At 44.0% G+C, this 25120-nt stretch overlaps 1 protein-coding gene across 1 annotated transcript in view; it reads left to right on the top strand.

The window, feature by feature from the left end:
* The window catches only part of LOC146058413 (uncharacterized), a 31782-nt gene extending 28384 nt beyond the window's left edge, over window positions 1–3398 (top strand). The window contains exons 4-5 of the mRNA XM_083170696.1: window positions 1922–2230; window positions 3289–3398. Of these exons, the coding sequence (XP_083026822.1) occupies window positions 1922–2230; window positions 3289–3398 (419 nt within the window). The remainder of the gene's footprint in view (window positions 1–1921; window positions 2231–3288) is intronic.
* The last annotated feature ends 21722 nt before the right edge of the window (window positions 3399–25120 follow it).

Below are 25120 nucleotides of genomic sequence, written 5' to 3'. Positions count from 1 at the left end.
TCTGTGCCTCCAAGCAACGTGAACACCCATTGCCCAACTAGATCTAATATTGAATGTAAACATTACTGGACTTGTACTACTCTAATGTAACACACATGTACTTGCCTCTTCTTAACATGCTCTGCCTGTCGAACTTGTGGAGCCACTGCATTAATCTCCGCCGTTATCTCCTCCCAGATCTTCCATCTCCTTGTGTGTGTCAACTTCACCGCTGGACACTAAATTAAATCACATGCCCGGGTCACCAGGATGTCAAGCTCCCGCGGTTCAAATGCCATGTTTCGTGTTGTGGGTTCCCGTGTTGCCCCACTGCGGCCATGGGCACTGGCACGGGCACTGCCACGGCCACCGGTTGCTGTACCTGAAGTGCTGGGCTGGCTACTCTGTTGTGAAGCCACCTGCTGGGTTCCCAATGATTCTGCTGAGGATGGCCCAGCTGCTGATTGGCCTGATGTTGATGGGCCAGCTTGGTCCTCTGGGTTGAGGGGTACATAGGTGGTGTTGGCCTCCATGCGGGACAACAGATTCTGCACCACCTGCTCTTCCTCTGAGTCTGAGCCTGGCATGTTTGCAACAAGTGTTTGCCTTTCTAGGACCACTTTAAATACTATTTCTGTAATTGGCGTTGATCAGCTGCAAGCTGCGTTCCGTACGGCCGCGTTCCGTACGCCAGCGTCAACCGTGCGGTGCATACGGCCCGCCCCTTGGTGTGGAAAAATATTTCCAAAAAACCTGGCAAACTCAGTAAGTCTGATTTCTTTGCTAAATGCAGATTCCAACACCAATGACCAAATACAACTGAGGTCAGACATGACATGTATATTTGAATGTACTTCTGTACTGTGCACTTGTTTGCTATGTAGTACAACTGACACTACCCATTCCATATGTCAATCCAGTCCACCACTTAGCCACAAGTAATCAGTGCTAGCATCCAAATCACATGTGAAAGCACTCCACATTCAGGTTAGATGCTAGCTACTTTTCATTCCACCTCTGTAGTATGACCCAGTAGAAGGTAAGTGTACACATGTTTTGTTGAGTTAGGTGTAAGTGTCTAGAGATGCACACTATTTCACCTGTTGCTTATACCCATGTTTGGTGAATGTTATAGATTAGATATAATATGTTTCCATCTTATTTTACACTGTTTAGGATGGGTGTGCGATGCAATGGGTTAGCCGTCTGTTCGGGCGCATACACGCTGTTAGTGTAAAAATGAACAATAAAGTTAATACCAAATATCACTCTGATCAACCAATGACAGCACATTATTGTTAAATTTGTGCCACTCCTAAAATGGCGGCTTATGGCAGAGCAGCACCCTTCTCTGCAGCCGAACTGAGGACACTGGTCTCCGTTATGGAGACCAGGCTGGGCCGTGCTGGCCCGTTTATTACAAATATGCAGAAACGTTCTGCCTATGCGGTGGCCCGCCGGCGGATATACGCCCGCACCCATGTGCGGCGGACCATCGCACAGCTTGAGCGGTGGTGGTCCGACCTCCGGCGCAGGGAGCCAGAGAGGCTTCAAAGCATAAGGGCCAGCATTGCTAGATGTGAGTATTTCAACAGTAAATGTGGATTTGTACATGATTGCTTACCTGACATTATTTAATCCACTAAGGTCAGCAGCCTGATCATGAGTTCAACATGCCATACAATATATGAGTGCTACTTCCTGATTGACACCCTGTAATGGTCATAAAATATGTTATTGGGGAGGATTAATGCTTGTGATGCTTACAATGGCCCAAATGTCACAGCATACCTGGCATGTTACAGGCTGTGTTTTGTAAAGGCCACTAAGGAGCTGTTTGCCTGTACAATTATCTGTACTTATAACCTTTGCATTTGTAGCTTCATAAGGCTTAATACAAATGACCCCTAACTGGCACTTTTTTGTTTTTTCACAAACACAGCACGGGAACGAGCAAGACTGGCCCGAGAGAACTCAGAGGCTTCCCAGGCCCAGGAGGAGGCGGAGGAAGTAATGGCCGAGGAGGTTGCCATTGAAGAAGGGGTCGCGGAGGAAGTGGAGGAAGAGGAAAGGGAGGAAGTGGAGGAAGAGGAAAGAGAGGAAGAGGAAAGGGAGGAAGTGGAGGAGGAGGAGGAGTGGGCAGCGGAGGTGGTGGCAATGGAGGCCGAGGTGGCTGAAGAGGCGGAGGTGCCACATGACGAGGCCACAGAAAAAGAGGAGGCCTGTGAGGTGGTGCAGGCACCCCAAATTGGTATGTATAGATAAAGTTTCATTATTCCTTTTGTCATCTTCTATTTGCTAGGTAGCACTGGTGATTCAATTATTTTTTTCTATACTATAAAGTGATAAAACAAACTGGGTAGCAACAGACACACTTAGGGGTTAGATAGGGTGGGCAAACCATCCCTTTCATCCTGGACACATATTAATGACACAGGTTGTGCGGATGGCTGTCAGGTCGATTTTAAGTGCCACTGAACCTGTGTAGTTAATCTGTATCCTGGAAGAAAGCCTCATAGGTGAGTAGAGTTTACTGGTGATTGATCTTTGTAAACTAGATTCAGTATGGCATAAATGGAGTATGGACAGGCGTGGCTTAGACTGGAGTAACAAGTGGTCAGTGCCCCTGGGCCCTCCTCTAGCTAACCACACCCTGCGGTCTGCATGTATGTTTTGCACCATAATTTTGTGTTGATTTGTTCTTAGTAATGCTTTTGAGCATGGGAGTGGGTTATTGCTACAGCTTCCCCTAACTGGCATTATGACAATGATTTCTGGAGCAGACCATCAGCAGCCAAGCCATGCTTGATTGCACAAATGTACTGAGCATTCCTGAGAGTTGTGTAACTCCCCTGCCAGGCTCCATCATATAACAGACACTGAACTTTGTTTGCCGAATTGTGATTGGTGCAGCGCGTGACATGCTTCTCACAGCTTTGTCATGGGTGGGTTTGGATTGAGAAGTAGCAGTATGACTGTGAGGTGTTTGACAGAGTAAAGGGTAGAGGGCCAAAATCAGGCTTTCCATGTAGTATGTATGCATGTATGTATAGGTGTATGTCTCATATATGTAGGTAGATATGTGTGTATATATATATAGATATATATATATATAGATATATATCTATATATATATATCTATAAATATATATATATATATATATATATATATATATATATAGATATATATCTATCTATATATATATATACACACACCTGTCACAATGCATGTTTAAAATGTTGGTTTGACTATGATAAATGTATGCATGAATATCATTATTCATTTTTCAATTTGAATTTCCTCCACAGATGAGCCTGCCCAAGCAGAGGAGGGTCGCCGTGGGGCCCTTCTAAGAATGAGATCCTACATGCGGCTGATTTTGGCCGAAATGGACCGGCTCATAGATGGGCCAAATTAATTTTTTTCACATTTATTTTTTGATATTTGTATTAATAAATAGTTATTTAAAGTTCAAAGTTGTCCGTGTTTTTTTCTAACATGCAAAAGTATATGTGTAACTTGTTTAAAATCTTTTAAATAAGCTAAATGTAAATAGTGTACATAGATGTATGTTAGGGTCACATGCTGTAAGGGTTAATGTGTGTCATGAATGTAGTAGGAATGTGGGTCAGTATAGATGAGCATTTAATTGATTGAAATTGCTAACAATCCCTTTTTCAGGAGGTTGCCTAATAGCCTAAGTGGGTCATGTGATCGCTGTGTGTACTCAGTACAAAAGTGTTGGATTGTGCGTAAATACTCCGCATCGGGGCGTACGGACAGCTTTCCGTACGTTCTCACGCGGTAAGACCGTGCTTGTGCAGGAAGACCGTGCAAGAATCTGTACGTTTCCCCCGCACGCGCACGGTTTGTATGTCGTCCGTACACACGCCCTGTTCTTACAGAGTGAGTCCGTCCGAATGCGGAGGACACGTGGGCGTTTCTACGGACGATGCCCGCACGCTGCCGCACAGCGATGCGTGCGGCCCGCACCGTAAGAATTCGGGAATATCCGTACCGATCAGAATAAGGCCCAAAGTTCTGTTGTTTTTAGAATTGCACTTTTTAATTTTTCCCACTTATGCTGCACTCCTTCCAAGTTCCTCCACTCTGCCAAAGAATCCCTTACAGAGTTTCCCATATCTACAAAATCAGCCTTCCTAAAATCTAACACCTTTGTTTTTGTGTGCGATGAGTCAGTCTCTGTCTTTATTTTGAACCATACTGCTTGATGGTCACTGGATCCCAGGTTTTCACCCACATTTATGTCAGATATTCTGTCACCATTTGTAAGTATTAAGTCTAAAATTGCGTCCTTACGAGTGGGCTCCCTCACCAATTGCTGGAGGGATGCTCCTTGCAAAAAATTCAGCATGTCCCTACTTCTGGTGGAACTTGCAACAGGCAGCTCCCAGTTTACATCAGGTAGATTAAAGTCTCCCATGATTATCACCTCTCCTTTTAATGCCATTTTATTGATGTCCTGCAATAGGCTCTTGTCAAGTTCCTCTTCCTGACCAGGTGGTCTGTAGATCACCCCTATACGAAGAATCGCCTTCTCCCCTGTTTCTATGGTCACCCAAAGGACCTCAGTTTTTTCTTCAATACTTTGTATTAAGGTAGTCTTTATGCTTTTTTTCACATATATTGCAACCCCTCCTCCGATTCTTCCCATTCTGTCCTTCCTAAATAAAGTATATCCTGGTATAGCTATGTCCCAGTCATGATTTTCATTGCACCATGTCTCTGTAATAGCCACAATATCCAGTTCATCCCTTGTCATTATTGCAATTAGTTCTGGGATTTTATTTCCTAAGCTCCTAGCATTTGCACACATAGCTCTTAAAGTTTTGTTTGTGCTTCTCCTGCTGCTAGCTATGTTAATCTTTTTGCCTATATCTATTCGGTTTTGATTGGCATTATCTTTTGTTGGAGTGGAAAGGCTTTCTGTTCCATTTTCCTACAGACACAATAACTCTAGTTTGGGGGAGCAGATTTCTTCATTCTTATTTGGTTCACTGCCCCCCTCTGCTAGTTTAAATAGTTTCTGATGAAACTCCAAACTTCTCACTTAATATTCTCATTCACCTTGAAGATGGGTGCAGACCATCACTTTTTATATGCCAGGTAGCTTGACTTTGACCTAAATATCCAAATCTCTCCTCATTGCACCAATTCCTTAGCCAAGCATTGAAGTTTCTGATTCTCAGAGTTCTATCTTCCCCTTGGTGTACTGCAAATACTTCTGAAAAAGTTACAGTGGTTGCCACCTGTTTTATAGCAGTTCCTAACTTTCTAAATTCATCTTTTACAGCCATGACTTCAGCATTAACCAGGTCATTTGTGCCTAGGTGGATGATGACATCCACCTCCCCATCTTTTCTTGCTGCCTTTACAATTCTTAGAATGCGTTCTTTATCTCTTGGAGCTGTGGCTCCAGGTAAGCACCTTACTTGTTTCACTACTTAAGTAGCATTTCCCAGATTAACTCCTCTAATTATGGAATCTCCCAAAAGAAGTGCAGTCCTTTTTGGAGGTGAAATGTTCCTGGTCCTACATTTAGTAGAGGTAGAAGTCCTCATATCCTCCTGTTCTTTATTGCCTATGTTGGTCATACATTCCAGCCCTGCAAGAGCAGCATATGAGTTTTGCAGTGTGACCACTTGGGGAATGTGTCTGATGCCCTCTGTAAGTCTCTGCCTTTCAGAGCCCACAGCAGTCCAGGCAGAATGTCTTCTGGGGGCTCTCTGAGGCAGTCGTGGTTGCAAGGACACACACATCCTACGTAGTTCAGCATGCAGTTTAGCTATCTCCTCCTGCAGCAAAGAAAATTGTATATCGCAAATTCAATTTACCTTCTGTTTCATGTCATTGTATTTTAATATATTATCATGATATTCTTAGTGTACAGAGATAGCTAATCTGTTGCCAAGTTATAGATAAAGGGAATGATAATAGATGTTCTCTTACAATATGAGCCCTGTAGCAACAGACAGCAAATGCTTTTATTGAACACTGAACAACAGAATGGCTGCAGCATGAAATCTGCTTTCACATTTAAATGTAATTAGTGATGCATTTTTATAATACGTTGAGTATGAGTCACTAGGAAAAGAGCCGCTTGAATGAAAAATGGGTAATTAACAGCTCACAGTGAAAACGTCTAGTCAGTAAATACACTTCATGGAACATAGACTTCCACACATTTGCAGAATAGCACATAAATAGCAGGTTGTCCAAAAGGACATTAGCCACCAGCCCAGCACAGTGAGCAGCATGTGATAAGTGTGCTGCAAATCACATGTGAAAAATCTATATTGCTGTAATTTTAGGCTGACCTTTCTAGAGAAGAACCGAGCAAATGACTCTGTCACACAAGATCATAATCATTTCAAATAAAACTCTTGAGAATTAACAGAGTAATAATTAATTATAAATTGCACTGCTTTATAGTATGGAGGAATAAATGTTAAGGACCTAAGTAACAGGCGGAAGTAGACAGGGGCGTAACTAGATATTGGTAGGCCCCATAGCAAAAGTTTGTAAGGGCCCCCTATTTAGCAACTGGTAGTGATAAATGTATGTAAATGTATGTAAATAAATAAATAAAATAAATGTAAAACATGTTACTTAGTAAATATGGGCCCCCTTCAGCTCTGGGCCCCATAGCAGCTGCACTCCTTGGACCTACGGTAGTTACGCCCTTGGAAGTAGATATAAAATGTGTGGTCATTCACACTATTTATGCAGTAGACTGGCGAACATATCTTCAGGTTATTCAGGATAAGCGTTCTAATATAGATCATGCATAGTACAGGCATTGTTGATCAAACTAAGCCATGGCACTGAATGAGGAGTTGGGTGGGGGGAGTGTTGTAGATACGACTTACCCAGCCCTGAACACATAGGGAGAGAATGCTGCTCAGTGGCATCCGCTTCTCTCCCTAGCAAGCTGCTCCAGTCTCCCATTGGCTAGTTTTACAAGAGTCTGGGGGCAGGCTTAGATGAAAAGTGAAGCCTAATGCTGAGTCCTGTGGGAATCTTTAGGTTCGCCATCTTTGCAGGTTAGCTAATCTTTTTTTCAATGTTGTTTAAACAAAAATCCTTGAAGCAGGCATGTTTTTATAGATCGGTTATTGTTGTTTCATAAAAATATTGAAACAAGGACAAATGCATATTTTTGATTCATGAGATCTCTTTTAACCTTTTGCTTGAGAGCAATATTCTTTAAGGTACCCATACACTAGGGCAATATCCATGCAATTTGGTCACTTTTTATTCGATTGCTGCAATAAAAAGCATCCAAATTAAATGTATTTGACAGTAGGTCCGATGTATCGCATTGGAGCCTGCAATTCGCACCGCCAGAAGGAGAGATCTTGCGGATCACAGCCAAGCAGGCGTGGCAGGGATTGGATGCGATATATCATGGGCAACAGGATCTCAGAGTTAGAGAGATCTCATTTACAAAGATCTCTGCTCTGGTGGTCATACAATACAAGATAACAGCATCTACCAAGGGTCATACATTTATTTTTTTTCTAAATTGAGAGCTGACTCTCTTGGAGGCACCAGAATACCACCCACTATGGCATTACAAGGATCAGCATACCCACTAACTGCTTCTCCTATGTTTGCCCCTCAGAACAGTGGTACAGTACACAGAAGGGCAGTTGCGCAATAAATTAATTGGTTCTTCACAGATGCATGTAATGAGTAGAGATGTGCGGCGGCCACTTTTTCGGGTTTTGGTTTTGGATCTGGATCTCCCTTCGTGTTTTGGATCTGGATTGGTTTTGGCAAAACCACCCTTGCGGGTTTTGGTTTTGGATCTGGATTTATTTGGAAAAATGCTAAAAATTGCTAAAATAATAGTTTTCGGGCCTGTTTTTGCCCCTAAAGTGTTATTAAGCTCAATAACATTAGTTTCCACTCATTTCTAGACAATTTTGATCACTTCACAGCTCACAAAATCGTTTTCATATACTGTAGTAGGGCCATAAGGTTATCCCGAGGTAGCTGGATGACTAAGCTAGGCGACAGCAGCGGGCATCACATACATGTGGACCTTACACTTCCAACCTGGCACATGTTGGAAGCAGAGCAGCACTACAGGGGCAGACAGCCCCACCCTTGTAGCTGCGCTCCTCTGTTAGAACCTCCACACAAGTAGCAAGAGCCCAATGTGGATTGATTTTGCAGTTTGGCATGTGCAGCCAAGGAGCAATTAAATCTGTAGTAGTACACACTGGAGACTGGATATATGTCGTCACACTGGACACAGGATATATGTCGTCACACTGGACACAGGATATATGTCGTCACACTGGACACAGGATATATGTCGTCACACTGGACACAGGATATATGTCGTCACACTGGACACAGGATATATGTCGTCACACTGGACAATGGATATATGTCACGCTGGACACAGGATATATGTCGTCACACTGGACACAGGATATATGTCGTCACACTGGACACAGGATATATGTCGTCACACTGGACACAGGATATATGTCGTCACACTGGACAATGGATATATTTCACGCTGGACACAGGATATATGTCGTCACACTGGAGACTGGATATATGTCGTCACACTGGACACAGGATATATGTCGTCACACTGGACACAGGATATATGTCGTCACACTGGACACAGGATATGTCGTCAGTCGTCACACAGGACAGGACACAGGATATATGTCGTGAGTGACTCGTGACACTGGACAATGGATAAGATATAGGCCGTCACACTGGACACAGCCCCTTGTATTAATGCTGCCCCTGTACACAGTGTACTACTCAGCAGCACTGCAGCCCCTGCGTGTGAGCACTGCAGCACTGAGTTAGTTAGTTAAATTACAAAAAAAACACAGGGTTCAGGGCTAAATAAAATAAATCACAACACAGGGCTTAGGGCCAAATAAATCACAACAGGGCACGGGCCACAGGACAGCCCCTGGACAGTGGACACTGCAGCCCCTGCGTGTGAGCACTGCAGCACCTAGTTAATTAAATCACACTACAGGGCTCAGGCCTATAAACAGTCACTGACTCTCAAGTCTACAACACAGGGCAGTGAGGGCAGGTCACGGAGCACAGCACGGAGCACATGGCACGGAGCACAGCACAGGGCAGTGAGGGCAGGTCACGGAGCACAGCACAGCACGGAGCACATGGCACGGAGCACAGCACAGGGCAGTGAGGGCACAGGTCAGGTCACGGAGCACATGGCACAGAGCACAGCACGGAGCACACGGAGCTTCCCAACCACCCTCTTCCCTCTCCAAGATTGGAGTAAAGATGGCGGGGCGCGCGTGCGTCTTTTATAAGATCCCGCTCCCGCGAGAATCCGACAGCGCGATGATGACGTTCGGCCTCGTTATTGGTCCGGAATTCAGGCGGGAACACCCGAGCCGGCTCGGATCTGGCCCGGATCCCCGATATTCGGATCTGTCGGATCTCGGGGATCCGGACCCGCTCATCTCTAGTAATAAGGGGGCTAATCTAGTCAAAAAGAAAAAAACAAGTACCCCTAACATACTGCAAAGGACCTGCAGTGAGATGTGCATCCTACATGATAATAGTAATGCAAAGATCTCAGTTATATATATTTGCAAATATATGGTAATTGGGTATGAGACAGAAACAAAGGGTCTGCATATGGTGCAATACAATTTATCATATTTAAAATGTAACTTTAACTTAAAATCAAAATAGTGGTAATTAAGTGTTAAGCTTAGTTCAGTGATCAATTTGTGGGTTTTGCCAGGGGTGACCTGGGCAGTTGTCTCCCTCCTGCAAGGGACGTATCCATGAAATAATTTAAATCCCTTGTGCAAACCAGAGATGTGTAAGGGGATAAAGCCATAAAGAAGGTCATTCTAACCAGCAGTGGCGGTTTTTACCTATGGGCTGCAGGGCTGCAGCCCCCCCAGGTAAAACCGCTACTGTAGTGAAGCCAGATGCAGTCAGTGAGACTGCACTGGCTTCACTATGACTGACAGTGACTTCTTATTGGAAGTCCGACCTGCCTGTCACCAAGGCAGTCCCATTTGGAGGCGTTCCCTCCCTCCGGGATGCCTTGCTGTGGGCTGCTGTGCAAAATCGGCAATTGAGCATGCTCAGTACCGATATAGCTGGTCCCGGTGCCTGTCATTTATATTCTACAGGCACAGGGACCAAGATTCCTTCTATAGGCTGTTGCAGAAGCAGCCCATAGAAGCTGGCCGTATGTGCAGTACAAATGTTTGTGCTGCGCTTGCGCTAATCCCGGCGCCTGTCATCATAGGACAGGCCCAGGGGACCGGGAGAAGATCGGCAGTGGCAACAGGGGGAGGGGGGTGCCTCCATCGCAGTAGCCCCGCGACAGGTGCGGCCAGAGGCAGCCCCCCTCCCCCAAGAAGGTAGGAGCCGCCACTGCTAACCAGTGTTTCCTTATTATAGGCAGAGTGTATATAATGACCAGGAACATCATAGAGGTAAATGTAATGCTAGTTTTAAAAAGCACATATGTCTGTTAGGGTCTACAAATAAAGTGTCTGAAAATTAGCACTAAAACCCTACACTGACCAGATAGACAGACAGCCAAGGTTTTACATCCGCCAGGTCCAATCCGGTTCTTGCAACCTATTCCAGAGCAAATACATTCTTTCCTACCATTCTTCTATTCCTAAAGACTGTAAACCTCATGCCCAAGAACTATCTCAAACTGTCTAGTTTCCTGCACAGAGTACAAACTGCTGATCCAACACTAGAGTCTATATCCTGAGTTCACAAAACACGGTGGGATCCCAGGATATGGCCCTAAAATTGCAAAGATTTTAATCCCAGGATTGAAAATTCAAATCCTGGGATTAAAATCTTTTCACTTTTTGGGCCATATCCCGGGATCCTACAGTATGAAGCATCAGACTGGGAGATGAGTAGCTGAGCAAAAGAAAGTTGTGACTACTTATCTACTGGGCATCTTCTGTGCATTTCAGAGCCAACATCCACTACAGCCAGGGACAGAGCTGTTCCTGCTGTGGTGATGAGGAAACTTCGCCGGCAGCTGTCAAAATTGATAGTACTAGGCTACTGACCATTCATACATTGCCCCATACATCAGCAAGCAATGGATTAAAGATAGCTGCACCGATAATTCCAGGGGTGCATCACCTTACACAACCTGCCACTACGATACATGTTGTGGAAGAAATATCGGTGAACATAAGATCTCCTGATACCAGGATAGTCCAACAGTCAGGATTCTGATGGTCATTAGACCAACATCGGAATCCTGACTGCTGATACTCCGACAGCGGGGCAAGTGCAAAGAAGAAAGGAGAATAGACCCTGTAAATTGGGATCCCGACCATCAGGCTTTTAACAGTCAGGAATCTGTTGTCGGTCTACTGTCATTTTACCGACTGTTGGAAGGTCATCTAGCACCTGTATTGTAGTATATAATAACCACTGTAATTTGCTCTTTATTATATACCATCGGTTGTTATCCATAGAGGATATTACAAAAATTTTAAAAGTGACACTATATTATATACTGGGCATCTACTTTTATTAAAACTCCATTTCAATTATCTTGTCATCTACTTTGAGATAATGGAAAGTAATAGTTATTTTACTACACTGGGAATGATCAGCAGTGCACGCAATGTCGATTGCAGAAGCAGTGGTGCAGTGTTCTTCTACTGCGTAAGAAGTGCATATGTGCAAAAGCTGTAATGCAGGCATGTTCGGACTATTTTCTGGACATTCCACAGTGCTAATTTGTATGTAGCTGGAGAGGCCAGGCATCCAAGATGAGACGCTAATTGAGCATAGCGTTGCTCCGAGGTTCAATGGCGCAACTGTTGGTGGAGATGTTTTCGCTTTGGCTCATAAGCAGTGGATGTGAGATGCCGGCAGCAGAGGTCTCTGTGCAGAAGATGAGTCATCACCAGGTAACTGCGAGTACCTCTGAATCAGGCCTACTGTACTGTTAGCCAATCATGTCCTATTTGTCACTAGCAAATTATAGCTTTACAGTACATTTTTTTTTAAACTTGACAATTGATACAACTTTTAACCCCTTCCTGACAGAGCCAGTTTTTGCGTTCCTGACAGAGCCCTTTTTTTCAAATCTGACATGTATCACTTAAGTGGGGATAACTTTTTTTTGCTTTTACTTATCCCAGTGATTTTGAGATTGTTTTCTCGTGACACATTGTACTTCAAGTTAGTGGTAAATTTTGGTCGATACAGTCTGTGTTTTTTTGTGAAAAATACCAAAATGTCGTAAAAAAATGGAAAATTTTGCCATTTGCAAAATGTTAAATTTTCTGCTTGTGAGACAAATAATCTTACCACTCAAAATAGTTAATAACTAACATAGACCATATGTATACTTTATGTTGCCATCATTATTTCAACCTCATTTTCATTTTTTTGGACACTAGGAGGCTTAAAATATGAATAGCAAATTCTCAAATTTTCAAGAAAATTTCAAACACTGATTTTTTTAGGGACCAGTTCAGTTCTGATGTGACTTTGAGGGACTTGTATGTGAGACACCCCCATAAATGATGCCATTTCAAAAACTGCACCCCTCACAGTATTCAAAACAGCATTTTGGAAGTTTGTTAACCCTTTAGGTGTTTCACAGGAATTAAAACAAAGTGTAGGTGAAATTTCAAAATTTCATTTTTTTTGCAGATTTGCAATTTTAATACATTTTTCTAAGGAACACAGCAGATTTTACTAGAGAAATGTGACTAAAAATTGATTCCCCCAATTCTTTGGTTTTCATAAATATCCTATATGTGGCCCTAGTGTGCACGGTGACCAAACCACAGGCTTCATAATAGAAGGAGCACCTACTTGATTTTGGAGCCTCCTTTTTATGAGATTATTTTTTAGGCACCATGTAGGTTTCTAGGCACCATAAGATGCTAAAAGTTAGGAACCCCCCCACAAGTGACCCCATTTTGCAAACTACACCCTTCAGGGAATTCATCTAGGGGTATAGTGTACATTTCAAACCCCCAGGGGTTTCACCAATTGTGGTACAACTGGGCAGTGAAAATGAAAAAAAATAATTTTTCATTTTCACAGCTCAGTTGTATCAAAATTGGTGAAACCCCTGGGGGTTTGAAATGTACACGATACCCCTTGATGAATTCCCTGAAGGGTGTAGTTTGCAAAATGGGGTCACTTGTGGGGGGGTTCCACTGTATGGGTGTTTCGGGGGTCATTCAACCAGAATCTGTGCTGCAAAATCCAAATATCACTCCTTCCCTTCTGAGTCCTGCCATGCACCCAACTGGTATTTTTTGGTCACATGTGAGGCATTGCCGTACTCGGGAGAAATTGGGGCACAGATTTTGGGGTGCTTTGTCTCCTTCATTCCTTGTGAAAATGAAAAATTTTGAGCCAGATCTGCATTTTTGTGTAAAAAAATGTATTTTTTTACAGAAAAATGCAGTTCTGGCTCAAAATTTTTCATTTTCACAAGGAATGAAGGAGACAAAGCACCCCAAAATCTGTGCCCCAATTTCTCCCGAGTACGGCAATGCCTCACATGTGACCAAAAAATACCAGTTGGGTGCATGGCAGGACTCAGAAGGGAAGGAGTGATATTTGGTGGTGGAATGAATGGTGGGTGCTATGTCGCATTAGCAAGACCCCCGAAGCACCAATACAGTGGAACCCCCCCACAAGTGACCCCATTTTGGTCACCAGCTTTGGGAGGGGGGCTGGCGCTGCGGCTGGCGGGGGGGTGGGAGGGGTGCTGGCGCTGCGGCAGCCGGGTGGGTGGGAGGGAGGGGGGCTGCTGGGTGGGAGGGGGGGGGGGCTGGCGATCGGTGGTGATCGGTGCTGTACTTAACAGCACCGATCACTGTGTTACCGAGCGGCTTAGCCGCCGGTAACACAGAAAACGCTGCAATTGGCTGTTCACATTTGGACAGCCAATCGCAGCGATCGCCGCGAGGGGGGATGTCTGCTGTCAGGGACAGCAGACATCTCCAAACTGTCACCGCGTCTATAGACGTGGTGACAGTTTAAAACCATGACGTATATATACGTCATATGTCGGGAATATCATATATATATATATATATATATATATATATATATATATACACACACATATATATATACACACACATATATATATATATATATATATATATATATATTTCAGTTCATTATCATTCTTTTTTTTTACTTTTTATGCAGCTCATGCTGCTGCTGCGGCTGGCAGGGGGGGGGGGGGAGGGGGGTGCGTGCGCTCCTGCCGCTGCGTGCACTCCTGCCGCCGCCGGGTGAGCCTGCTGCCGGGCCGGGTGAGTGCCGGGTGGGTGGGAGGGGGGTGCTGCTCATCGGTGGTGATCGGTGCTGTACTTAACAGCACCGATCACCACCGATCTCTGTGTTACCGAGCGGCTTAGCCGCCGGTAACACAGGAAACGCTGTGAATGGCTGTTCAGATTTGAACAGCCAATCACAGCGATCGCCGACCGGGGGGGGCACCCCTGCCCCCCCTGGGCGGCGAGGGGGGATGTCTGCTGTCAGGGACAGCAGACATCTCCTAACTGTCACCGCGTCTATAGACGCAGTGACAGTTACAAGCCATGACGTACATTTACGCCATGTGTCGGGAAGTACTTCCCGACCATGACGTAAATGTACGTCAAATGTCGGGAAGGGGTTAATGTTTCTCTTGTTATTTCACAGAATATGTTATTTTCAAACAACTAATCTAACTAAAAATGAGCAGTCGGCTTGTTTGGGTGGTTTTATTTCTACTCTCGTATGAAGCACACTAGCAGATGTAGCTAATGTCTACCGCCTGGCTCTTTTCCAGCATTTAGCATTAAAAAAAAATTAATGTCAGTGCTCAGAATCCTATCTCTTCTGCATAAAAAGAGCTCATGAGTAGTACAGATGGGATGAAGGGCTTCCAGATAATTCACACACAGCACTGTGCTAGCAAACAGAAGGCTCTTTGAGATTCTGGAGTTCTGCAGACATTGTGTGCCGATGGAAAATCATTAGTAAGAAGACAGAAGAGAGTTATACAGACTATTATGGTGACAATAAATACACACCTGAGGCCAGAGGTGCACCTGGAACAGGAACGTACTACAGCACTCCCCTACTGAAATCTGACCTAGGTCATCATACAGAAGACAAGATGTGAGCCTAAAGTGGAAGGAAAAATCATAAATGTTCTCCAGAGACCCTCTTTTGCTGAATAATACCGGCAGGAATTATTATATATTTTTTTTATCTTTCACAGTAACATAAGAACTTTGTGCAACCAATATTATAATTTGGGGTTTATTTATATGCATGTAAATTCAGCAATAGAACATATTCTATTGCCACAATTTATTAATACAAGTTTGTAGGCAGATGAATGATGCTTCAAAAAATTTGCGGCGGGGGGCACACATTAGGTAGTTATGCCACTGAGGGCATGGACTTCTAAAAGTAATATTCGCAATAGATCTTGTTGGTTGAATACTGCACAATAACTTCATCAGCTAGTATTAGGGTGTTTAGTCCCTTACCTCTCTTTAACATTGTAAAGGTGGCCATACATCAGATAGACCGGTCTTGATTGTGTCCAATTTGCCTTCAAGTTCCCGGCAGTCCTTGGTGTTTTTTGGACACACTGGGGGTTATTCTGGTTCACTCGCAAAGGCACAATTACTCTCTAATGGACAAAACCATATGCACTGCAGGTGGGGCAGATGTAACATTGCAGAGAGAGTTAGATTTGGGTGGGGGGTGTACTTCAAATTGATATATTTATTGCAGTGTAAAAATAAATCAGCCAGTATTTACCATGCACAGAAACAATAAAACACCCAAATCTAACTCTCTCTGCACATGTTACATCAGCCCCACCTGCAGTGCATATGGTTTTGTCCATTAATGAGTGATTGTGCCTTTGCGAGTGAACTAGAATAACCCCCACAGTGTACTCAAAATCTGTCATACAATCCGTCATACAATCCATCTGCTGCATGATTGTATGATTGAAGCTTCACTTAAATAGGGGGCTTGCCTACTAGGATCAAAAGGATAGGAGTACCAAAAATCATTTTTTTTTAATTTACAGGTTGCCACAACTACCAATCTGCTCACATCTGCTGTGTTATGCCATTATTAAATAGCCTGAATGCAGCAATCCTCTAAAAACAGTTTTCAGAGTAGTGACAGATTTGCGCAAAAAGACGTCCACTGCTCTCTTCAGCCGCCCGTCTGCCGCTTGGATACTTCTGTGGCTCCCAGCATCTTCACTGCCACGGGGCGCCCGGAAGCTGCACCTCTCTTCTCTGCTAGTCAGGCAGTGAGTGTCACATGACTCTGGTTGTATGAGCCATCTAAAGACAAATTGCATGTGCTTAAAAGCACATGCAATCTGCTCCAAATCAAAACTGATCTGACGTGCACCACGTCACATCAGAGGACCAATCCTCCAATCTCCCTGGGCCGGCATTGTAGGATTGTGTGCACACAAACTGCATACAATCTATTTTACAATCCATTAAGATTGTTTGATTGGGTGCAATGTCTTTCAGGTGTATGGGAGCCTCTACTGTGCTAACTGTTCTGATGTCATGCAGACCAGAGACTGTCCTATCTCTGTGCTGCCTCAGTAGGAGCCTCATGATGGAGAATTTAGATAAAGACACATACCCAAAATGGAATAGAAATTATGTTCTACCAAAAACTGCCATTAGAATAATGCCCTTGCCCCGTCCAATGCTACACATTCCACTTCACTGCTGTGGATAGGTTTCTCTCCATTGTTTTGTACCTGATTGTAGCATGGCCTCCAGCATCCTTTCTAAATTGTGATACCACTACTTAATGGTGTTGCTCACAACAGCAACTGATTAGTTTACAGATGACTCCTTAATGGCAGATATTCAAAATTTAGGAGTAGTTAGATGCATAGAAGAGATGTTCATGGACATGGAAGCCAGCAGAAATTGTGGTGTCAAGTACAGATAAAACCAGTCAGAGAACCAGGCCTCCAATGTGGTGAAGCCAGAGGTGAAGCATGGAGCACTGGTGTACATAGAAAGCACATGGTATGATGAACCCCATACAGAATTAACATGTGCCTTATAGCAGGGCAAAGGATCACAGTAAGAACAAGTCCACATGGTTTATGGAGGAAATAATTGTGCCTGTCATTTTTAGGTTAAGCTATGTGGCTATGAGTCCCTGATAAATCTGCTGCCAAAATCCCTCAACCATTAGAAGGAACATGGGGAGGGGGTTAAAAAATGGTAAAAGCAGTGGCAGGCTCACAGATGATGAAGAGGGAGGAGGTCACAGAACACATGAGGAGTGGTGGTCACAGTTACATATTGGGAGAGTGGTCAGAGGCACATTCAGGGGTGGGGTTTGAGGCACTCATAGGGAGGAATGAGACAGAGAGCAGATAAACACATCAGAAAATATGGTCACAGCAGGAACACTTTGAGGAAGGGAGGAGAGAAACCTGGGAAGGGAAGGGGTCAGAAGTACAGTTGGGGAGAGAAGGGTGCATCGGCACACATGTAATATGCATGCTTCTAACTGTGGATCAGTATACTGTAGCAGGCATGACAGGCATAGGATGAGCAGAGATAATAGGGATGGTCCAACTCACAATACCTTTGCTCCATCTATGGATTTCACATGAAAAGACAATATTATACTGTAACTACTGATGTGTTTAACATTGGTCATAAAACACTGCATAGACCTAAACATTGGTTACTTAACACCAAGCAAGGCATTGTGACCATTACATCTCCTTTACCTTTTAACATTTTAAATGTGAGCTACTAGTAACAGTGTGCTTTATCTGTACCTCGTCAATAATAACACATTGCTCAGCAAGCCACACCCAGGACTTGATCTCACAACTTCATATACTGCAGTGAGACACTGCATTTTCAGAACTATTTACTCTTAAATAGGGAACATTGTAATTCTAAATGTAGGCAATGTATTTCGTAGTGTGCATCCATACGCTGCATACAGTAGATTTGCTTAGCTGTAATGGTCTTAACTGGCAATTACATAAACTGACAATTACAGCTAGTTACTGTACATAAAGTTAGACTTGCATGGCTCACTAAGTACAGTAGGTGCAAGAAGTTTATGGCAGTTATATGATTATAGCCAATTTTAGTGGCTGGGAAAAAGTCATTAGAAGTCGGACATTAGAATGTCCTACTTTCTCCTGAATCTCGGCCAATGTAATGGTGTGCATCTTTAACGCTTCTAATGCAATTTTTGTTACACTGTTTGGCTAGAAACCACTGTAGGATGGCATTTTGAATTCAGATACAGGCACAATTATATACAGAATATAGGCATGCTGCATGTCATTTTATTTAGCAGAAGCTGCTTGTGCATCTGATTCAAAACTCATGGTCTCATTTTTGGAGTTGGAATTGTGTATGCTTATTGCACACAATACGAATGTATAGTAGGTATGTATTAGTTTAACAAAAGATATACTGTATAAAAAAAAAAAAAAAAAAAACCTATATTCACTGCCTACTTGAAAGTAGCATTGTGCATCTGATTCATTCACTAAAAATTCCCCAAGGTAGTTGCACCTTGTTTGGGATGAAACGCCCAACCAAAGCCTGATTAACCCTTAGGCTGATTAGCGGAAGCCTAGGGCGTCAGGACTGGGGATGGGCACTTTGCAGGTGACAGCAGACGAAAAAAATAAAGTCCTAATTTATTTCAAGCTTCCTAGCTATAACCCATCCCGATGTATAGTGGGGTGGGTGACTCCCAGATGGCTGCTTGTGTGGATGTAACTTACTGATGGAACCATTACTTTATGTACATTGTGCTACAGTGCCAACTGGCCAGCATAAAGCCAAAGTCTCCTTCACACACTACAAGCATTAGATCCTACATGCCAGATGCACATGGGCATTATGACTGTCGAGTCACTGAGCGCCTATACACGCTAAGCAGCATTATAAGGGGAACAACATGTGTATTAGCCTAGGGTAGTGATGGCTAACCTTGACACTCCAGCTGTTGAACTACACATCCCGACATTCCCTGCATCAGTTTTAGCATGGTATATAGTAAAACTGTAGCAGGGCATGCTGGGATGTGCAGTTCAACAACAGCTGGAGTGTCAAAGTTAGCCATCACTGGCCTAGGGCACCATGAACCTTTAATCAGGTATTGCACCCCATTGCACTGGCTCCCCTCACCTCAGCAAAGTGATGTTATAAGACCCTGTGTTGGGCAATATCTTTATATACGGTGTTAGATTAATAGAAATATCTGTCTCGCGGTACACAGAAAATGTCTGCTTCTGGGATGTGGTCCATTATTGTGTCACCTATACAGGAGGTCATCTGATGCATTTGTACAATGGTGGGTTTTATACTGTGTGTGATGAATTTATGTTTTATTATGGGGAATTCCTAGAATGAAGAGTGAGAAATAACTTTACTAATAATGATTTCTGATATGTGCCTGAAACACGATTGTTCTAATAAAGAGATCACCAAGAGGGTGTCCTTGGTGGTCTTGGTAAAGGGGCAACAAACCAACATTTTATTTCCATTTACTATGTGGTTTTACTAAATGAAAACATTTAGTTCTAGGTGATTTTTTTATGTTTTTTTCTGCTAAAAGTCTTAATTTCATAAAAAAAAACAACTAACCCATACCATTTGAATAAACATATATTGTACAAAAAAGTAAAACAAGGTGGTTGTTTGGTTCATATAAAGGCTTCTCTCTTCTATATTGCCTGTGCTGTGTTCTCTTCCTGAAATATATCCACGTTATGCTTAATGATCATAAGAGCTGAGTTTAGGAGGAATGCTCTACTGTATATTACACTATTGGATTCCCCCAAGGATGAAGCCATGCTCTCTTTCACAAGAGAGCAAAGTGTCAGCTCAAGCTCCCCTCTCCCAAGCTCTTTCTTGTGCTCTCTCCATATCACTCTCATTGCCCCTTCCATATCAAAGTAACAAACCCTGCCTACATCTAGCAGCTGGGGGCGTAAGCCTCACCAGCTCCCACTAGCTTTTCTTTGGCATCATCATTTCCTCTATTTAGCTCCTGCTCCAATCATGTGCTCTCATACAAAAGACTGAACTGTAGCCACATCAAACCTCCCAACTTTAAAATCCTGGTGATCGGGAGTGAATCCAACAAAGGGGTGTGGCATGAAGGAGGCATGGCTTTGCATGGATTCTGCGACCACAAGCCACGCCCCCATTTCCCATCACTATGGGGGCATGGGCAGCGCTATGTAAGCTGCCGGTCATGCACCAAATCTATTCCCCACTGCAGGAGGGACTCCCAACTGTCCCCCGCCCCCCTGCGAGACACTGCCAGAACCAGATGTGACATACAGTAGGACAGTCTCAAAAAAACTGGACTGTCCTGCGAACATTGGGAGAGTTGGGAGGTATGGCCACACTGCTCTCCTGTTGCAGTGAATCCCCTGTTATGTTGAGACGTTGTAGATGTATTCTGCATGTGGGTTACATGTTTTTTTTACAAACAATTGTTTTTCTTATTATTATCCACTCAGCAGCAAGTGGAGATGGATGTGAGACATGTTTGGATTTATACCGTGATTGCTCTAAGTTGAGTATGCAGGTCCCAATACATGCTGCTAAAAATCACAAGATCCATATGCAATCAGTATAACATGCAGTACTGAAGCAGCTTAAGGGCGGGATGTACTAAAGGGACAATGTGATGAAACGGGGGTTTTACCGCATTTTCCTATGTACCATTACCCGTCCGCCCCGTCTCCGCTGGGCAGGGTATCGCCACCTCTGGGTGGCGATACCCTATAGAAGCCTATGGGCTTCTATCACCGCCCACTGCCCGCCGTCCGCGTGATCCCCCTCCCATCCTCCATCGATCTCCTCCTCCCCCAGCAGGTGTCACAGCCGGGAGGACATCTGGCTGCAGGGGGTGAGGAGGAGACGCTGGGGACACTGACAGCCGCTGGGATGTGACGGAGACCCCCACACACCACATTACAGGTATCGCGGGGTCTCCGTCACCGCACCCCAATGCTAGCCAAATATGTAAGTACATATGTGGTAGTATTGCGGTGGCTGGGCGGCGATGATGTATATTAATAGATTCCTCCCTAATCCTTACCTGCACATCTTGGAGTATGATGCATTGGTTATTGTAAGGAAATACAAAAAATGATTAAGATATGTGGGCTTATGAATCAACCCTTGTAGAAAGATGAAGAGTGCTGATAATGTACCAGCCAATCATCTCTTACCTGCCATGTTACAGGCTGTTTTTGGAACATAACAGGAGCTGATTGGTTGGTTCAGTATAGGCCATATTGAAAGAACATTGCATACTATAGCAAATTCTATATGCAAGTAAAATATGTTATACTGTAGTTGTTCTATTTCTATGTTGTACATTAAGTCGGGTACATCTTGACGTTACGCTCCGTAAACCGATATCGTTAATGATTCCTGCTGAACTCCTGAGCAATAGATTGGGCTTAATTCAGGTCTGATCGCCATTGTGTGATTTTGAAGAGGTCCGCGATTAGATAGCCGTGGCCCAGACAGAGTGAAATCCCGCCCTGTGCAAGTGAATGGATCGCTGATCTGCAAATTTATACGCAACTCACTTTACCATAGAATGATTTTCCCAGTCTGTGAAAGCGTGCATAGCCCTGACCCATCCCCAACTCTGCCACACAGACTGGCTGATGGAGTCCAGAGCTGACGTCACACACCCTCCCTGAAAAAACCTGGGCACGTCTGTGCGTTTTCTGACACTCCTATAAAATGGCAGGTTACCACCCCCAAAAAGTGACATACTGTCGGTTAAGTTGCGATGTGATTGCGAATAAATAATTGATTATTTTGGTACTTGTGTATTATCTGGGTGCCTGATTTTTTCATCGCACGTTAAAAAATCGTGTCGCATCGCATCGCATACAATCATATCGCATGCAATTTTTAATTGTACCGGCACCCAGATGCCTGATTACTATGTTAAATGCCCCCCCAGACCTTGTACACCCACCCTGATGGGTGATACTATGATAAATGGCCCCCCATTGTTAACGCCACCCCACTTTCAACGCCAACCCGAAGCGTGGCGAGCGCAGCGAACTCGCGGGGTCGGCGGTACGCGTCCTCTGACCTTTTCATACCCCCACTATCCACATCGAGCCGGAAGCGTGGCGACCGCAGCGAGCCCCGCGAGGGGACGCGAAATACATGTGGAGTAATACGTGGCCCCTCGCGGGGCTCGCTGGGCTTGCCACACTTCTGGCTCGGTGGCTCGCTGCACTCGCCACACTATATAAAATCAACTCCACGCCGACGTGGATAGTGGGGGTATGAAAAGGTTGGAGGACGCGTACCGCCACCCCTCGCGGGCTTGCTGCACTCGCCACGCTCTGGGTTGGCGTTGATACTGGGGTGATGTCAACAATGGGGGGGGGGCATTTCACATAGTAATCACCCATCAGGGTGGGTGTACAAATAAAAATCGTGTATGGGGGTGCATTTAACATTGTAATCAGGCATCAGGGTGCCTGTACAATGTAATATCGGGTATAATCGCGTCGCATGCCACTAGTTAAGGCATGCGATGCGACGCAATATTAAAATTGTGCACTCCACCTTAACTAGTGCCATGTGATGCGATATATCGGGCGCCCAGATAATACACAAGTACCATTATTTTTGTTGCAGTTTGGCCTTGCACATGCCCAATACGATCCGTATGCATGAATAGTCGATCGGCTTGGGAATAGTGCATACACACGGAACTATATCATTAATGATAGCGTTCAGTTACGTCATCCGGTCCCTACTCCGTATATGCAAGTGTTGATATAGTCAGATGATGGAGGACAGTGTTAACATCCCACTGGAACACAAATCATTAATGATATTAAGTGTACACTCTGGAGACCATATTGCAAATGATATCATTTAAAATAGTGATTAGTGTGTATGGGGCTTTGGACTATACTGCAATGCTTCCGACTTTGACCATGTAGCATACGTGCTAGTTAATAAGTGTTACTGTAAATAAATAAAGATTTGCTCTCTTTAGCCTTTTTAACCCATTATAAAACATATGGTAAAACTAGGGTTAAACCGCCATAGCCTATTTTGTAATCTCTTGAGCAGATGCTGTAACTGATGTTGAAAATCTGTATATAAATGATGAACTGTAACTATAAATACAATGGGGCAGATGTATTAAGCCTTAACAAGAGATACATGCAAGGGTGATAAAGAGAGATAAATGCCCAGCCATTCACATGCTAACTGCCATGTTACAGGCTGTGTTTGAAAAAGTCAGTAAGGAGCTGATTGGCTGGACGTTTATCTCTCTTTATCACCCTTGCATTTATCTCTGTTTAAGGCTTAATACATCTGCCCCAATGTCTGTTAAATCAAGTCAAAATGGATCTATAAGTATGTGGGAACCGCATGTTGAGCATTGTTAATCATTATCAACAGTAATAATTATTATATTGTAATTATACCGTCCATTTCTGTTCTTGAAGTGATTAAAAAATAAATTTTTTAATTTGATTTTTGTATTGTAATATTGCCTGCTGATCTAAGATACACATTTCAATTTGACTACCATAACCTATTCTTACATTCGAATGCTTTGACAATATTATTCAATCAATGGAAATATAGCACCATCAAGTGTTTATATGTAAGTACTGCACATATGCTTTTAAAAAGACACTGAAGGGGATATTTATTTACAGTATTATTTATTATAACTACATGTGAGCAGGAATTGGCGAGATCTTAGTAAATTTTCCCATTTCCTTAAAGCAGCAGTCATTTAAAAGGCATAACCAACCATTGTCACTTAAAAAAAAATAATGGGCAGAATACAAGGATATCGCTGATGTCTGCATCTCCCAGCTATTACACATTTCCCTGGCTGCATAAAGTATGTAGTAAGGAACAGACATACTGTATAAAATTATATCCAGGGCTATTTTTCAGCAGGCTCCAGCAGGAACTGAGGCCCTTATTCTAGTTCACTCTTTCTGACAAAATATTTCTTAGATGGACAAAACCATGTGCACTGCAGGTGAGGCAGGTGTAAAACCCCACCCAAATCTAATTATCTCTGCACAAGTAACACCTGCCTCACCTGCAGTGCACATGGTTTTGTCCATCTAAGAAATATTTTGTCAGAAAGAGTGAACTAGAATAAGGGCCTCAGTTCCTGCTGGAGCCTGCTGAAAAATAGCCCTGATTTTATCTATAAGATCACTTCACGTCATTTTATAAGCAATGGCATTTAACTTTGACAATATTTACTGTGCAAAGGAACTTTTTAAGGCCCATACACACTGGGTGACTTTGAGTTGAAAGCAGCTCAGTTTACTGATTTGAGCTTCTTTCAGCTCAAAAGGGGCTCAATGTGTATGGGACAGTGATGAACAGTGAGCGCTGATGTGGGCTCCCGCATCATCGCTGGCTCAGCCACTCTTCTTTTTACCAGTGGAAGAGTGGACAGGTTTCCATAGCATCCTTCTATATAGAAGGTTGTCCACCCTGGGGAAAATCGCTAAAACGGGCGAATAAACCTCAGTGTTTATTAGAGATGAGCGGGTCCGGATCCCCGAGATCCGACAGATCCGAATATCGGGGATCCGGGCCAGATCCGAGCCGGCTCGGGAGTTCCCGCCTGAATTCCAGACCAATAACGAGGCCGAACGTCATCATCGCGGGATTCTCGCGGGAGCGGGATCTTATAAAAGACGCACGCGCGCCCCGCCATCTTCACTCCAATCTTGGAGAGGGAAGAGGGTGGTTGGGAAGCTCCGTGTGCTCCGTGCTGTGCTCTGTGCTGTGCTCTGTGCCATGTGCTCCGTGCTGTGCTCCGTGACCTGCCCTGTGCCCTCACTGCCCTGTGCTGTGCTCCGTGCCATGTGCTCTGTGCTGTGCTGTGCTCCGTGACCTGCCCTGTGCCCTCACTGCCCTGTGCTGTGCTCCGTGACCTGCCCTGTGCCCTCACTGCCCTGTGCTGTGCTGTGCTCCGTGACCTGCCCTGTGCCCTCACTGCCCTGTGCTGTGCTGTGCTCCGTGACCTGCCCTG

This window comes from Crinia signifera, chromosome 2 (genome assembly GCF_055691185.1).
Source record: "Crinia signifera chromosome 2, ASM5569118v1, whole genome shotgun sequence".
NCBI classification, from domain to species: domain Eukaryota; kingdom Metazoa; phylum Chordata; class Amphibia; order Anura; family Myobatrachidae; genus Crinia; species Crinia signifera.
Note: the sequence above shows the minus strand (reverse complement) of the source record. Positions and strands in the feature narration are given on the sequence as shown.